Genomic DNA, 15859 nt, shown 5'->3' on the forward strand with positions numbered 1-15859 from the left:
AAAGCAGGTGAAGGGAAACGCTTAACTTCTCTTCACTATCTTTTCTTTAATATGCCTTTATTGAAATTAATTCATGTAGCATACAATTCGCCTATTAAAATGTACAATTTAGTGATTTTTAGTAGATTCACGGAGTTGTGCATCCATCACTACAGTTAATTTTAAAACATTTTCATTGCTCCAATAAGAAACTCCACACCTGTTAGCCATCATCCCCAATCCTGCTATGTTCACTCCTCCGTATGCCCCCAACCCTGGGCAACCTCTGGTCTACTTTGCATCTCTATACATTTCCCACTGCTGGACATTTTGTATGAATGGAATTGTATCATACGCAGTGTTCTATGACTGGCTTATTTCACTTAGCATAATGTTTCAAGATTCACCCGTGTTGTAGTATGTATCAGTATTTCATTCCTTTTTCTTGCCAAATAATATTCTATTTTATGAATATGCTACATTTTACTTATCCATTCATCACTTGATGGGCATTTGAGTTTCCACTTTGGGATTATCGTGAATAATGGTACTGTGAACATTTGTGCACACGTTTTTGTGTAGATACTGTTTTCGTTTCTCTTGGATATATACCCAGGAATGATTTCTGGGTTGTTTGGTAACTCTGTATTTAGTATTTGAGGAACTGCCAGACTGTTTTCCAAAGTGAATACTTTTTACTTTCCCACCAGCAATGCCTGATTTCTTTACACCCTCACCAACACTTGCCGTCTGTCTTTTTGATTATAGCGTCCTAGTGGGTGTGAAGTGGTACCTCGTGATTTTGATTTGCATTTCGCTAATGCCTAATGATGTTGAACATCTTCACGTGTTTAATGGCCTTTTGTCTATCTTTTTTGGAGAAATGTCTGTTTGGATCCTTTTCCCTTTTTAGTTGATTTTATTTTTATTAAGTTGTAAGAATCCTTCGTATGTTCTAGATACAAGTTCCTTATCAAGTATGTGTCTGTACTATCTTTGCAACTTGTTTGTTTTGCAAGGTGTTACCGTTGGGGAAAATTGAATAAAGAGTACAGGGAATCTCGCTGTGTTATTTCCTACAACTGCATGCATCTTTACAATTATCTCAAAAATTTTTTAAACTTAACCATATTCATGCTAATATTTGCCTATTGGATAGAGTTTTGGGTTTTTTTCAATTGGTCAACTTTACTTCTTAGAGCAATTTTGGGTTCACAATAAAATTGAACAGAAGGTACAGAGATTTCCCATATACGCCCATACCCACACATGCATAGCCTCCCCAACTATCAGCATCCCCCGCCACAGTGATGCATTTGTGTAGACTGACACATCGTTATGACCCAAGTCTCATGATTCACATTAGGGTTCAGTCTTGGTGTTGTACATTCTATGGGTTTTGATGAATACATAGATAGAGTGTTTTCAAGATTAATTTTTAAAATAAAAACTTTTAATGTTTTAAAATAATTTTAAAGATTTTATTTTTCCTTTTTCTCCCCAAAGCCCCCCAGTACATAGTTGTATATTCTTCGTTGTGGGTCCTTCTAGTTGTGGCATATGGGATGCTGCCTCAGCGTGGCTTGATGAGCAGTGCCCTGTCCGCGCCCAGGATTCGAACCAACGAAACACTGGGCTGCCTCCAGCGGAGCGCGCGAACTTAACCACTCAGCCACGGGGCCAGCCCTAAAATAATTTTAAATATTTATATAATGTGTAAATACATTTTAAGTCCTGGTAACAGTAATTAAAACTTCACAGATAAAGCTCTACTCACCTTTGACAAGTACCCCTCAATCCTAGTTTGTCTCTCCCCTTTCCAGATGATACGTTTCATGTTTATTTCACTACAATTCTAGTTACTGGACTTTTCTACCCAAATTTAAATGTTATTCAAATTTGATCCCTGTGATTTCTCTAATATCTAGATAACACCAAAGAGCTTCTAAGACGTCATGCTCAACCCTCTGCATGCTTGCAAGCATTATACATGAGCAAGGCTCCAACCCACTCAAGACGATTTCCCCTCTTTTAAGAGATGATGATATTAACTTTCTCTCTTTTGAATTCTCTAGATCATCAGTTTGCCTTTAAAGCATTCTTCTGGGGTGGACAAAAAGAGCTTTTATTCATATTGTGACCTCAATTCCTAATGACTTAAATGCAGAAGATTTATTTGAAGATGTTTTAAGAAATTCTTGATCAAATAGTAGCACTTAGGCTGCTTGAACACAAATGATTTTAGTTTTGTAAAAATAGAAAAATATGTCTTTTTTTTTTATGACTCCAGAGGAGAAGAAAGCTATGCTACAGGAAATAGCTAATCAGAAAGGAGTATCCTGTCGTGCCCAAGGCTGGAAAGTCCATCTCTGTGCTGCCCAGTTACTCCAGCTGGTAGGTGGAGTGCGAGTGGTTGTTACGTCCTGCTAAAGAGAGGAACAGGTGCTGGAGACATCTGAGTTCATCAAGTGTTTTCTTTTGAGTAATCCTGAAACATTCCCAGTTAACATGGGTCATGGCACAATTTTTGTGTGTGCTGTGTAATGTTCCAATTGTCATATCTATTCCATAGCTATAATCTGAACATATCTTAATTCCGGTACCCAGAACCAAAATGTATTGAACAACTGTGATGTCAGACCTAGAGTTAGGTTCAGTATTATGTGTTGCTGTGACATCTGAAGCAGGGGGAACCTCAAATGGCCTAACTGTAAGCCCCTGCTCCCCTCTCTGCTCCTTGTGACAGACCAGGCCCAGTTCCCGCGTCTCCCTGAGCAGTGGGTTTCAGTTCTCTCCCAGTGTGCCTTAGTACCCAAACAAGCCAATCACGTCCTCCCGTGGGAATCGGGCACCTCTCCCTCATGGTACTACAAAGCCTGCCTCCTGCAGCCCCTGCTTGTTCACTCTTTTCCTGAGTGCAACGCCCGTGTGGCCCGGCATGCTGTGCGATGTCCTCTCCCGCTGGGCTGTGAGTATATTGACTAGCAAACCGCTGTTGATCTTGTCTGTCCAGTGTTGGTGGGTGTTGTGAGTTCAGCCATTTTCATAACCCTAGGGCAGGAATCCTTCCTTCACCAATGAGGTGACAGCGAGGCCATCAAAACAACAGCTTCATGAGGTTTTCCCATCTTTGGCGTAGCACCGATCTGAAGAACATTGTCTATTATGAGTATCTAAAAAAAATGTATGCCTTGGCTAGTTTTTGTACTTAGCAGAAAAGCATATTTCTGTGAAACTTGCAGGCTCGTTTTTCAGAGGAATTGTGAATTCAAGGCAAAATATTTAAAAGTTCTCTTGAGGCTAGACTCTGAGTTACGGCAAGTCATAATGTGAGTTGTTGAACAGTTCTCCTTACTGCACCTTAGTGCCTTAGTCAGTGGGAGAAATGATTGTGTCACCCAAACGGCTTTTATACCAGTTTACAAACGTGCTTCAAGGTGGGTTCATTTGCCTGAAGTGGACCAAGAAAAGTATCTCTGAAGTCACGATGCCATCCCTCTTGTGTGTTACAGACGAATCTGGAGCATGATGTTTATGAAAGGCTGACCACCTTACAGGAAGGGATTATCCCGAAGAAAAAAGCTGCAACGGATGATGATCTTCACCGAATAAACGAGCTAATACAGGTTTGAACGATGAGCCGCCTCTGAGGGGGTTTACTGTGCGGTCTCCCGCCCTTCCCTCGTCCACTGATGTCTTTAGTAGAAACCTGTCCTTTACTTCAGCTTGCTTTACCCAGAAACACTAACACACCTTTTCTATATGAAAGCCTCAAAATGGCCTCAGCCCAAAGTGAGAAGTTCTTTGAAAGCCAGTTGTCTTTAGGATCGCTGATGGGTGCTGTCCTGTCTTTTGTTTCAGGGAAATATGCAGAGGTGTAAACTTGTGATGGATCAGATCAGTGAGGCCAGAGACTCCATGCTTAAGGTTTTAGATCACAAAGACCGCGTCCTGAAGCTTCTCAACAAGAACGGGACTGTCAAGAAGGTGTCCAAATTGAAGCGAAAAGAAAAAGTTTAGACCCAGAAGAATCAGGACTTTGGAAACAGAATTTATGAAGAATGATGGTGGGGGTGGGGGGAGGGTTTTGGTTATTTTCAAAGTTGAACATTGAGATAAAGGAAGCGTTCCTTCATTCACACGTGAAAGCAGAGGGACCCGTGGCATCCAGTGGCACAAAAGGATCAGAGCTGATGTGTTGCAGTGGCCCCTTTCTTTCTTTAGGCGTACCCCTCGTAAACTTCCTGTGTCATAAATGACTCCTGATGCATCAGTGTCCACCAGCTGGAATCAGTGACACAAACGAATGGCTGGCATTTTTCACCCTTCCGGTTTATAAACTGTATTTATCTGATGGATTCCTGCAGGACCCATGCTGAGCCTGGACTGAAAGTTTCCACTCGGACCATCTCTTATCTCTCTACACTGAAAATCAAACTTCTTTCCCTCACCCCAGTCAGTTCTTATTCTGTCTGACCTTCCAGTGCCCAGGCTGGCCTTTTACAGCAGTGCCATGGCACCGAGAGACCTGCCACATCTCACACTTAAAGGGTTTGAACTATCAATTCTTGTCCTTTTTTTAAAGAAGCATTTCAAAGTGACATTGTTGTATTGTCTGTCCTGCGTGTGTCAGAGTTGGGTTTCTGTGGAGGTTCAGAGCAAGCAACACGCTAAGTTGCTCCAAGATCCTTGTTCTGAAGTACATTCTTGGTTACCTGTACTTCTGTAGCTGGTGTGATGCTGTTAATTACATGTACCGCACATCTCCAAACGTTAATAAAGGACTCAAAGAGGTTTTGTACATGAGCAGTTTGCCTCTTTCTATAAAGTTAATCAGTGCTGTACTGCCCGTCGCTTGAGTGCTTCCCCTGCTGCCGTCTCCCACACTTTGTTGAGTCTGCCGTGTTAAAGTTTCGTTACTCCTTGCGAAGAGTTCCACTTGTCCAGGTGCTTGGAATATGTCACAACGGTCAAGTCTGTTGGTTCTTGGTTATCTTAAATATAAAAGTATACTGTATCCCGTTGCAGATGTCAATTGGTCAAATTGTAGGACAAGACTGTAGTCATAGGGGTGGAGCTTCCTGGAGCGCGGGCTTTCTTCACGAGGCTGCTCGTACTTCCTGTGGTCCAGCCGGAGGGCGAGGTGGCCCAGCCTTGCGTCCTGCGGGCACAAGCAGCCATCTCTCTCCCTTCTAACTGGATAGTCTCCTCGTAGCTAGACATGTTTCCAGTTGCCAGCTCTTGTCTTTGCCTTGACCTGAACAGATCTGGGACAAGGAGTCTATGCCAGTTCGGACCTGGTCTTCAGGACCTGCGCTCTGGCTCTCCCTGGACTGGCTCGCCTGAGACAACCTTTCTTGAGTCAGAATGGAGCTCTCATCTAGTATAGGACTGTGGAAGAAAGAAGCCCAGCAGGCTTTTGGCCTTCCTCCAGTTAAGCCTGCATAGCCTGGGCTTAAGAAGTCCTCGGAGCAATCGAGACTGTTTCGCTAGTGCTTCCCTGGGATGGGGAGCCAACTTTAAAAAATGTTGCTGATTGTTTACCAGGTGCCAGTGTAGTGTGACTGTGCCAGAACAATGTTTCTTTGCCTCAGTTTCTCATCTGTGCATGTTGCCCCAGTGATCTCATGTGGTGTGCTGGCTAGTGAAGGACAAGATTCAGGTATTTGGGACTGCATTACAGACCTGTTCTCTCTAAAGGTAGCATCACCTCCATTTAAACAAAACTTAGATAACCCTGGTCAAAGGAAGCTTGTCAGTGCAAGCGTTGGTGTCAGTGCAGGTTAGAACAATAGTGTTTTCAGTTTTCCCTCACTTTCTGAGGACAGTCCAGTCAGGGGGCATGAAGCTTGTCCATGTACATAATGTCATTTAAAAATAGCTTTATTGATGGGCCAGCCCAGTTGTGTAGAGGTTAAGTTCATGCGCTGCGCTTCGGCGGCCCTGGGGTATGTGGGTTCAGATCCTGGGCGAAGACCTACGCATCGCTTGTCAAGCCATGCTGCAGCAGCATCCTGCATACAAAATAGAGCAAGATGGGCACAGATGGTAGCTCAGCAACAGTCTTCCTCAAGCAAAAAGAGGAAGATTGGAAACATGTTACCTCAGGGCCAATCTTCCTCACCAAACAAAACAAAACAAAATAACAGCTTTATTGAGGACTAATTGACATAAAGTGAACATTTTAATGTATATAATTTGACAAGATTTGACCTATGCGTACATCTGTGAAACCACCGCCACAATCAAGGTGGTGAATCTACCTACCAGACGCAAAAGTCTCCTTGGGCCTCTCTGATTCCTCACCTCACCCCACCTGCCTCCCCATCCCCAGGCAAAGGTTCATCTGCTTTCTGTCCCCCTAGATTAGTTTGCATTTTCTGGAATTTTATGTGAATGAATCATAGAGTCTGTTCTCTTTTGAGGGAAAGAGTCTGGCTGCTTTTACTCAGCATAATGGAAACATGCTGAGACTGATTCATGTGGCTTGTTTCCATAGCTTATTGCTGTTGATTCTTGAGTTGCAAGTGGTCCATTGTGCGGACAGCCCCCAAGCTGTTTCTCCCTTCACCCATGCAAAGACATCTGAGTTGTTAGCAGGTTTGGGTTACCACAGATACACCTGTTTTGTGCACTTCTGTTCTTTGCATAGACATATAATTGTGCACAGCTTTTCGATTGGTGATTTTCTGTTAGTTGTGCTTTCCAGGGGTTTATGACCAGGAGACAGAGCTGAGAAGTCCAGAGACCAAGTGGCTCTTGGTCCAGAAAACTATCGTTCACATACTTAAAGATTAGAAAGAATTGGAAATATATTTGAGGTTAAGACTTGGATTTGGCTTCTGTTCTTCACAGTAGTTCAAAGAAACGTGAATGTGGAAAAAAAGTTTTAACCCATCTACTTGATCTAGAAAATCTTTCATATTGTTTTTTAAAAACTGGATGTTTCAAAAGATCATTAAATAGAAAATGCCTTATAGTATTTTCATTTTCAGTGATTTTTATCATGATAAGAATTACAGAATCACAAAATTTTAGAGTTTAAAAGTTTAGAGGTTATTTAGTCCAACCCAACTTGTGATGAAATGGACACCTTTGAAAGGATATATTTTTTCTTTTTGATTGTAAAATACAGCACAGATACAGAAAACTACATGAAACAAATGGCTAGTTTCATAAATTCATAAGAGAAGAACAACTTTGAAATTATCCCCCGGAGTAAGAAACAGAACTTTGCCAGTCACCTCAGAAACCCCACAACTGTTCCACCCCAGTCATGGCCTCTACCTCCCCCCAAAATAACCACTGTCTTGACTTTTTTTTTTTCAAATAACCAATTTTCTTGTGATGTAATTACATAGACTAAAATACCAAATCTTAAATTTGCAGTTTTATGTGTTTTGACAAACAGAGTCCCCCGTGGCTAACCTCGGCACGAAGCTGCGTGCATCGCCGTGACCCCAGGAAGAGCACTCCTGTGTGGTCCACGCGCCCTGCCCACCCCGACAGAGGCTCCCGTCTGCTGCCTGTCTTCACAGATGAGTTTTGTCTGTTTTTGAACTTCATGCAAATGGGATCATATAGTACATAGTTATTTGTATCTGGCTTTTTTGCTCAACGTACTTTGAGATCCATCCATTTGTTGTGTGTATTATAAGTTGTTTCCTTTTCCTGCTGAGTGGTATTCAATTGTGTGAATATACAATCATTTGATTATCCATTTCTCTATTGAAGGACATCATCTTCCAGTTTTTGACTATTATGAATAAAGCTCCTATAAACATTTGCATGCAAGTTCTTGTCTGGAAATATATTTTCAAATCAGTGGCTGAAAACCTAAGAGTGTGATTGCTAGGTCATAAGGTAAAACTATGTTTAGTTTTGTAAGAAACTGCCCAGCTGTCTTCCAAAGTGGCTGCACCATTTCACACCCCCCCAGCAATGGGTGAGAGTTCCCGTTGCTCCACATCCTCACCAGCGGTCAGTGTTGTTAGTGTTTTGGACTTTAGCCATTCTAATGGGTGTGTAATGGTATCTCATTGTTTTCATTTGCCCTCCCCTAATGACATAAGATGTTGAGCATTTTTTCATATGCTCATTTGCCATCTTTATACGTTTTTGATGAAATTTCTACTCACATCTTTGCCCACATTTTAATTAGGTTGGTTGTTTTCTGATTGAGTTTTAAGAGTTCTTTGTGTATTTTGGATACCAGTCCTTTTTCATGTATGCATTTTGCAAATATTTTCTTGCAATCTGTGGCTTATCTTTCCATTTACTTAATAGTGCCTTTTTTTTTTTTTTTGAGGAAGATTAGCCCTGAGCTAACTGCTGCCAATCCTCCTCTTTTTGCTGAGGAAGACTGGCCCTGAGCTCACATCCATGCCCATCTTCCTCTACTTTATATGTGGGATGACTACCATAGCATGGCTTGCCAAGCGGTGCCATGTCTGCACACGGGATCCGAACCGGCGAACCCCAGGCCGCCAAAGCGGAACGTGCGCACTTAACCACTGCACCACCGGGCTGGCCCTGCCCCAATAGTGCCTTTTGAGGAAAAGTTTTTAATTTTAGTAAAGTACAACATCAGTTTTTCTTTCGCAAATTGTGCTTTTGGGTATATCTAAAACCTCATTGCCAAACCCAAGGTAACATAGATTTCCTCCTATATTTTGTTTTAGGAGTTTTATAGTTCTGTGTTTTACATTTAGGTCTATGATGATTCATTTTGGAATAATTTTTGTGAAAGTTGTAAGGTCAGTGTAAAGATTTTTCTTTTTTTGCATCTGGATGTCCAGTCATCCCGGCACCATTTGTTGAAAAGACTGTCCTTTCTACATTTCGTTGTCGTTGCTCCTTTGTCAGAGATCGGTTGACTATACTTTGTGAGTCTATTTCTGGGCTTTCCCTTCTGTTCCATTAATCTACTTGTTTCTTCGTTCGCCGACCCCACTGTCTTTTGATTACTATAGCTTTATAGTAGGTCTTGAACAGTATAAGTTCTCCAACTTTAGTCTTCACTATTGTGTTGGCTGCTCTGAGTCTTTTGTCTTTTCATATAAATACTAGAATCTGTTAATATTTACAAAATAGCTTGCTGGACTTTGGATTAGGATTACATAGAATCTATAGATCAAGTTGGGAAAGAATTGACGTCTTAATAATGTTGACTGTTCTAGCCCATGAACATGGACTCTCCATTTATTTAGATCTGTGATTTCTTTTGTAGTTTTCCTCATACATCCTGTACATATTTTAATAGATTTATGCCTAAGTATTTCATTTTCTGTGTGCAATTGTAAATAGTACTGTGCTTTTTACTTCAAATTCTAATTGTTCGCTGGTGGTATATGGGAAAGCAGTCAACATTTATATACCATTAACTGGTATGCTGTGATATTCCTATATTCACAGAAGCTTTTTTGTCCATTCTTTGGGAATTTCTACTTAATAATGCCATCTGTAAACAATACAGTTTTATTTCTTCTTTCCAAATTTGTATAGGTTTCATTTCCTTTTCCTGTTTTACTGCACTAGATAAGACTTCTAGTAAGATGTTAAATAGGAGTGGTAACAAAGGATATCCTTTCCTTGATCCCAATCTTAGGGGTAAAGTCTTCAGTTTCTCACCCCTAAGTATGATGCTACCTGTAGGTTTTTATGTAGATGTTCTTTATCAAGTTGAGAAAGTTCTCTATTCCTTTTGTCTTTTTTCTTTTTTTGCTGAGGAAGATTCACTGAGCTAATATCCATTGCCAATCTTCCTCTTTTTGCTTGAAGAAGGTTTGCCATGAGCTAACATCTGTGCCCATCTTCCTCTATTTTGTATGTGGGTCACCAGCACAACGTGGCTGCCAGTGAGTGGTGTAGGTCCATGCCCAGAAACTGAACCTGGGCCGCCAAAGCAGAGCATGCCAAACTTAACCACTAGGCCAAGGGGCCAACCCTATCCTCCATTCCTAGTTTACTGAGAGTTTTCCCTCATAGAATGGATGGTAGTTTTTGTTGTGTGCTTTTCTGCATCACATATGATGGTATGAGCTTTCGTCTTTGGCGTGTTGATGTCGTAGGTCACATCGATTGATGTTTTTTTATTGAAGAGGCCAGTCAAACTGGCATACCCAGAATAAAGCCCCCTTGGTAATGGTGAACAGTTCTTTCTGCATTCTTAGGTTCAACTTGCCAGTATTTAGTTGCGTCTGTGTTCATGAGAGAGACTGTTCTGTGCTCTCTTTCTTGTACTGGCTTTTGTCTGGTTTCAGGTAATGCTGGCCGCATAGGATGATGCTGGCAACTGTTCTCTCTGCTTCTGTTTTCTGGAGGGGATTATAGAGAATTGGTATAATTTCTTCCTTAAATGGTTGCTCAAATTCAGTAGTGAAAACATCTGGACTTGGTGCTTCTTTTGTGGAAGATTATTAATTGTTGATTCAGTTTTTAAAATAGCTACAGGTCTGTTCAGATTGTCTCTTTCTCCTTGTGTGAGCTTTGGTAGTTTCTGTCTTTCAAGGATTTGGACCATTTCATGTAAGTTATTAAATTCGTGGGCATAGAGTTGTTCAAAGTATTCCTTTCTTATATTTTTTGTGTCTGTGGGATCAGTAATGATAACCTTTCATCACATTTTTTAAACAGACGTATTGAGATATGATTCACGTAACATACAATTCACCTATTGAACTGTACAATTCAATGACTTTTACTATATCTTTTAGAATATTTTCCTTGTCCCCAAACAGGCCCTGTACCCTGTCTGTACTGTTACTCCCACTTAGGAGTTTAATCCATTTTGAGTTAATTTTTGCATCTGATGTGAAGAAGGGTGTCCAACTTTCTTCTTCTGCATGTGGCTGGCCAGTTGTCCCATCATCGTTTGTTGAAAAGACGGTTCCTTCACCAGTGAATTGTCCTGGCCATTTGTCGCAGAGAAGTTCGTTGTATATGTGAAGGCTTGTGTCTGGACCCTCAGTTCTGTTCCGTTGGTCTGTGTGTCTAGCCTTAGGCTACTACCACACCGTCTTGTTTACTGAAACTTTGTGGTAAGCTTTAAAACTGTGAAGTGTGAGTTCTGCATTTTGTTACTCTTTTTCAAGGTTGTTCTGGGTCCCTTGAATTTCCAGGTGAATCAGCCTGTCAGTTTCTGCAAAGAAGCCCTCTGGATTTTGGTAGGTGTTGTGTTGAATCTGTAGCTAAATTGGAAATTTCGCCGCTTTACTAAGTCTCCTGATCTATGAACGTGGATTGTCTTTCCATTGATTTACTACTCATTTAATTTCTTTCAACAGTATTCTATAGTATTCAGAGTAGAAGTTTTTCATTTGCTAAATTCATTTTTAACTTTTATTATTTTGATACTATTGTAAATGGAACAGCTTTCGTAATTTCATTTTTTGTTTCCTCATTGCTACTGTGTATACAATTGATTTTTTAAATATTATATTTATTATTTATTTATTTTGAAAGAGTTTGACTGAAATATGATTCACATACCATATAGTTCATCCATTTCAATGGTTTTTGATATATAATTAATTTTTTAATTGTAGTAAAAAAACATATAACAGGAAATTTGCCATTTTAACCATTTGAAGTAACAATTCCGTGGCATTAATTGCATTCACAGTATTATGCAAACATCACCACTGTCTGTTTCCAAAATATTTCCATTACCCCTTTGTAACCATTAAGCAATAACTCCTCATTCCCCCTACCCCAACCCCTGGTAATCTCTAAACTATTTTCTGTGTCTATGGCTTTGCCTATTTTAGGTACCTCGTATAAGTGGAATCATACAATATTTGTCCTTTTGTGTCTGGATTATTTCGCTTAAGGTTTTGAAGGTTTTCATCCAGGTTGGAGCATGCGTCAGAACTTCATTCCTTTTTCTGTCTGAATAATGTTCTGATATATGTGTATATCACATTTTATTGCATCCACTTACAGGCGTACCTTGGAGATGTCGCAGGTTCAGTTCCAGACCTCCACGATAAAGAGAAGATCACAGTAAAGCGAGTCACATGAATTGTTTGTTTTCCCAGTGCATACAGAAGTTATATCTACACTATACTGTAGGCTATTTAAAGTGTGCAATAGAATTATGTCTAAAAAACAATGTACATATCTTACTTTAAAAATACTTTATTACTAAATAATACTAAGCATCATCTAAGCCTTCAAAGAGTCGTAATCTTTTCGCTGGTGGAGGGAGTTGTGAAGCACGCAGTCTCCGCGAGGCGCAGTGGAAGGAGGTATGCTTGTATCTGTTGATGGCCACTTGCACTGTTTCCACCTTCCGGCTGTGTAAATAAGGCTGTAATGAGCGTTGGCATACAAGCATCTGTTCGAGTGCCTGGTTTCAGTTCCTTTGGGTATAAATCTAGGAGTGGAATTTCTGAATCATATGATGATTCTGTGTTTAGCTTTCTGAGGAACCACCAAACTATTTTCCATAGTGGCTTTACTATTTTACATTGCTAAGGTATTTTATTCATTCTGAAGCTGTTGTAAATGGAATTGTTTTTTAGATTTGCTTTTGACTTGTTCATTGCAAGTGTATAAAATTATAACTGACTTGTTTCTTAATTTTTGTATTGAGGTAATACTGGTTTATAACATGATATAAATTTCAAATATACATGATTATATTTCATTTTCTGTGTAGACTACGTCCTGTTCACCACTCACAGACCAATGGCCATCCATCACTGTGCACCTGTGCCCTAGCAACCCTTTCTCCATCCTCCCTCCGCACTTTCTTTCTGGTAACCACCAATCTCATCTCTGTATCTATGTGTTTGTTGTTGTTGTTGTTATCTTCTACTTATGAGTGAAAGCATGCAGTCTTTGACTTCTCCCTCTAACTTACTTCACTTAGTGTAATTCCCTCAAGGTCCATCCATGTTGAGCAAATGGCTGAATTTCATCTTTACGGCCGAGTAGTATTCCATTATGTATATATACCACATCTTCTTTATCCGTTCATCCATTGATGGGCACTTAAGTTGCTTCCAAGTCTTGGCTCTTGTGAGTAATGTTGCAGTGAACACAGGGGTGCAAATATCTTTATGCGTCCATGTTTTCATGTTCTTTGGATAAATGACCAAAAGTGGAATAGCTGGATCATATTGATAGTTCTATTCTTAATTTTTTCAGGAATCTCCATACTGTTTTCCATAGTGGCTGCACCAGTTTACATTCCCACCAGCAGTGTATCAGGGTTCCCTTCTCTCCACATTCTCTTCAACACTTGTTAATTCTTGTCTTCTTAATTATAGCCATTCTGACGGGCATGAGATGATATCTCGTACTTTTGATTTGTATTTCCCTAATAGTTAGTGATGTTGAACATCTTTTCATTTACCTGTTGGCCATCTGTATATCTTCTTTGGAAAAATGTCTGTTCAAATGTCTGCCCATTTTTTAATTTGGTTGTTTGGTTTTTTGTTGTTGAGTTGTATGAGTTCTTTCTGTATTTTGGATATTAACTCCTTATCAGATATATGGTTTGCAAATATTTTCTCCCAATTGTTAGGTTGTCTTTTCATTTTTTTAATAGTTTTCTTTGCTGTGCAGAAGCATTTTAGACTGATGTAGTCCCATTTGTTTATTTTTTCTTTTGTTTCCATTGCCCAGTCTGACATGGTATTTGAAAATATGCTGTTAAGACTGATATTGAAGAGTGTACTGCCTATGTTTTCTTCTAGAAGTTTTATGGTTTCAGGTCTTACATTCAAGTCTTTAATCCATTTTGAGTTAATTTTTGTGTCTGGTGCAATATAATGGTCTCCTTTCATTCTTTTGCATGTGGCCATTGAGTTTTCCCAACACCACTTATTGAAGAGACTTTCCTTTCTCCATTGTATGTTCTTGGCTCCTTTGTCAAAGATTAGCTGTCCATAGATGTGTGGGTTTATTTCTGGGCTCTTGATTCTATTCCATTGATCTGCATGTCTGTTTTTGTGCCAGTACCATGCTGTTTTGGTTACGATAGCTTTGTAGAATATTTTGAAATCAAGGAGTGTGATACCTCCAGCTTGGTTCTTTTGTCTCAGGAATCCTTTGGCTATTCAGGGTCTTTTGTTGTTCCATGCAAATTTTAGGATTCTTTCTTCTATTTCTGTGAAAAATGTCATTGGAACTTTGATAGGGATTGCGTTGAATCTGTAGATTACTTTAGGAAGTATAGACATTTTAACTATGCTAATTCCTCCAGTCCATGAGGATGGAATTTTCATGTGTTGATTTGTATCCTGCAGGTTTTCTGAATATTTTTTTTTATTGTGTTAATGATAGGTTACAATCTTGTGAAATTTCAGTTGTACATTAATGTTTGTCGTTCGTGTTGTAGGTGGACCACTTCACCCTTTGTGCCCACCCCCCACCCCACCTTTCCCCTGGTATCCACTAATCTGTTCTCTTGTCCCACAGTTTTAAATTCCTCATATGAGTGTAGTCATACAGAGATTATCCTTCTCTAACTGACTTATTTCACTTAACATAATTCCCTCAATGTCCATCCATGTTATTGCAAATGGAATGATTTTGTTCTGTTTTACAGCTGAGTAGTATTCCATTGTATATATATATATACCACATCTTCTTTATCCATTCATCTGTTGATGGACACTTAGGTTGCTTCCATGTCTTGGCTATTGTAAATACTGCTGCAATGAACATTGGGGTGCATAGGACTTTTGGAATTGCTGACTTCAAGCTCTTTGGATAGATACCCAGTAGTGGAATGGCTGGATCGTATGGTAGTTCTATTTTTAATTTTTTGAGGAATCTCCATACTGTTTTCCACAGTGGCTGCACCAGTTTGCATTCCCACCAGCAGTGTATGAGGGTTCCTTTTTCTCCACAACCTCTGCAACATTTGTTACTATTAGTTTTAGATATTTTTGTCATTCTAATCGGTATAAGGTGATATGTTAGTGTAGTTTTGATTTGCATTTCCCTGATGATCAGCGATGATGAGCATCTTTTCATGTGCCTATTGGCCATCCGTATATCTTCTTTGGAGAAATGTCTGTTCATGTCTCCAGCCCATTTTTTGATCGGGTTGTTTGATTTTTTTGTTGTTGAGTTGTGAGAGTTCTTTATATATTATGGATATTAAGCCTTTGTCAGATATATGACTTGCAAATATTTTTTCCCAGTTAGTGGGTTGTTTTTTTGTTTCAATCCTGTTTTCCTTTGCCTTGACAAAGAAGCTCTTTAGTCTGATGAGGTCCCATTTGTTTATTCTTTCTATTGCTTCCCTCTCTGAGAAGACATGGTGTCTGAAAAGATCCTTTTAATACTGATGTCAAAGAGTGTACTGTCTACGTTTTCTTCTAGAAGCTTTATGATTTCAGGTCTCACCTTTAGGTCTTTGATCCATTTTGAGTTTATTTTGGTGAATGGTGAAAAAGAATGGTCAATTTTTATTCTTTTACATGTGGCTTTCCAGTTTTCCCAGCACCATTTGTTTTTTGTTTTTTTTCCCAAGATTGGCACCTGGGCTAACAACTGTTGCCAATCTTTTTTTTTTTCTGCTTTATCTCCCCAAACCCCCCCTGTACACAGTTGTATATCTTAGTTGCATGTCCTTCTAGTTGTGAGATGTGGGACGCCGTCTCAACGTGGCCTGACGAGCGGTGCCATGTCCGTGCCCAGGGTCCGAACCCTGGGCCGCCGCTGCGGAGCACAGGAACTTAACCACTCGGCCACGGAGCCGGCCCCAGCACCATTTCTTGAAAAGACTTTCTTTTCTCCATTGTATGCCCTCAGCCTCTTTGTCGAAGATAAGCTGTCCATAGATGTGTGGTTTTATTTCTGGGCTTTCAATTCTGTTCCATTGATCTGTGCACCTGTTTTTGTACCAGTACCATACTGTTTT

The 15859-nt window shown here is 40.0% G+C and overlaps 1 protein-coding gene and 1 long non-coding RNA gene across 16 annotated transcripts in view; one reads left to right on the top strand and one right to left on the bottom strand.

The window, feature by feature from the left end:
• SAP130 (Sin3A associated protein 130) overlaps positions 1 to 4780 on the top strand; it is a 69744-nt gene extending 64964 nt beyond the window's left edge. For 13 of the 14 annotated variants that reach the window (XM_044769238.2, XM_070507348.1, XM_070507350.1 and 10 more), the window contains 3 exons: positions 2270 to 2373; positions 3492 to 3605; positions 3841 to 4780. In XM_044769238.2, coding sequence (XP_044625173.1) covers positions 2270 to 2373; positions 3492 to 3605; positions 3841 to 3999 — 377 coding nt within the window. In that variant the 3' untranslated portion in view covers positions 4000 to 4780. Of the gene's footprint in view, positions 1 to 2269; positions 2374 to 2725; positions 2916 to 3491; positions 3606 to 3840 lie in introns of those variants that run through there. The other variant, XM_070507352.1, reaches the window with a different exon arrangement.
• Positions 1 to 15859, bottom strand: part of LOC123285356 (uncharacterized) — a 106313-nt gene that overhangs the window by 40315 nt on the left and 50139 nt on the right. The gene's annotated exons all lie outside the window — the stretch shown is intronic.

This window comes from Equus asinus, chromosome 4 (genome assembly GCF_041296235.1).
Source record: "Equus asinus isolate D_3611 breed Donkey chromosome 4, EquAss-T2T_v2, whole genome shotgun sequence".
NCBI classification, from domain to species: domain Eukaryota; kingdom Metazoa; phylum Chordata; class Mammalia; order Perissodactyla; family Equidae; genus Equus; species Equus asinus.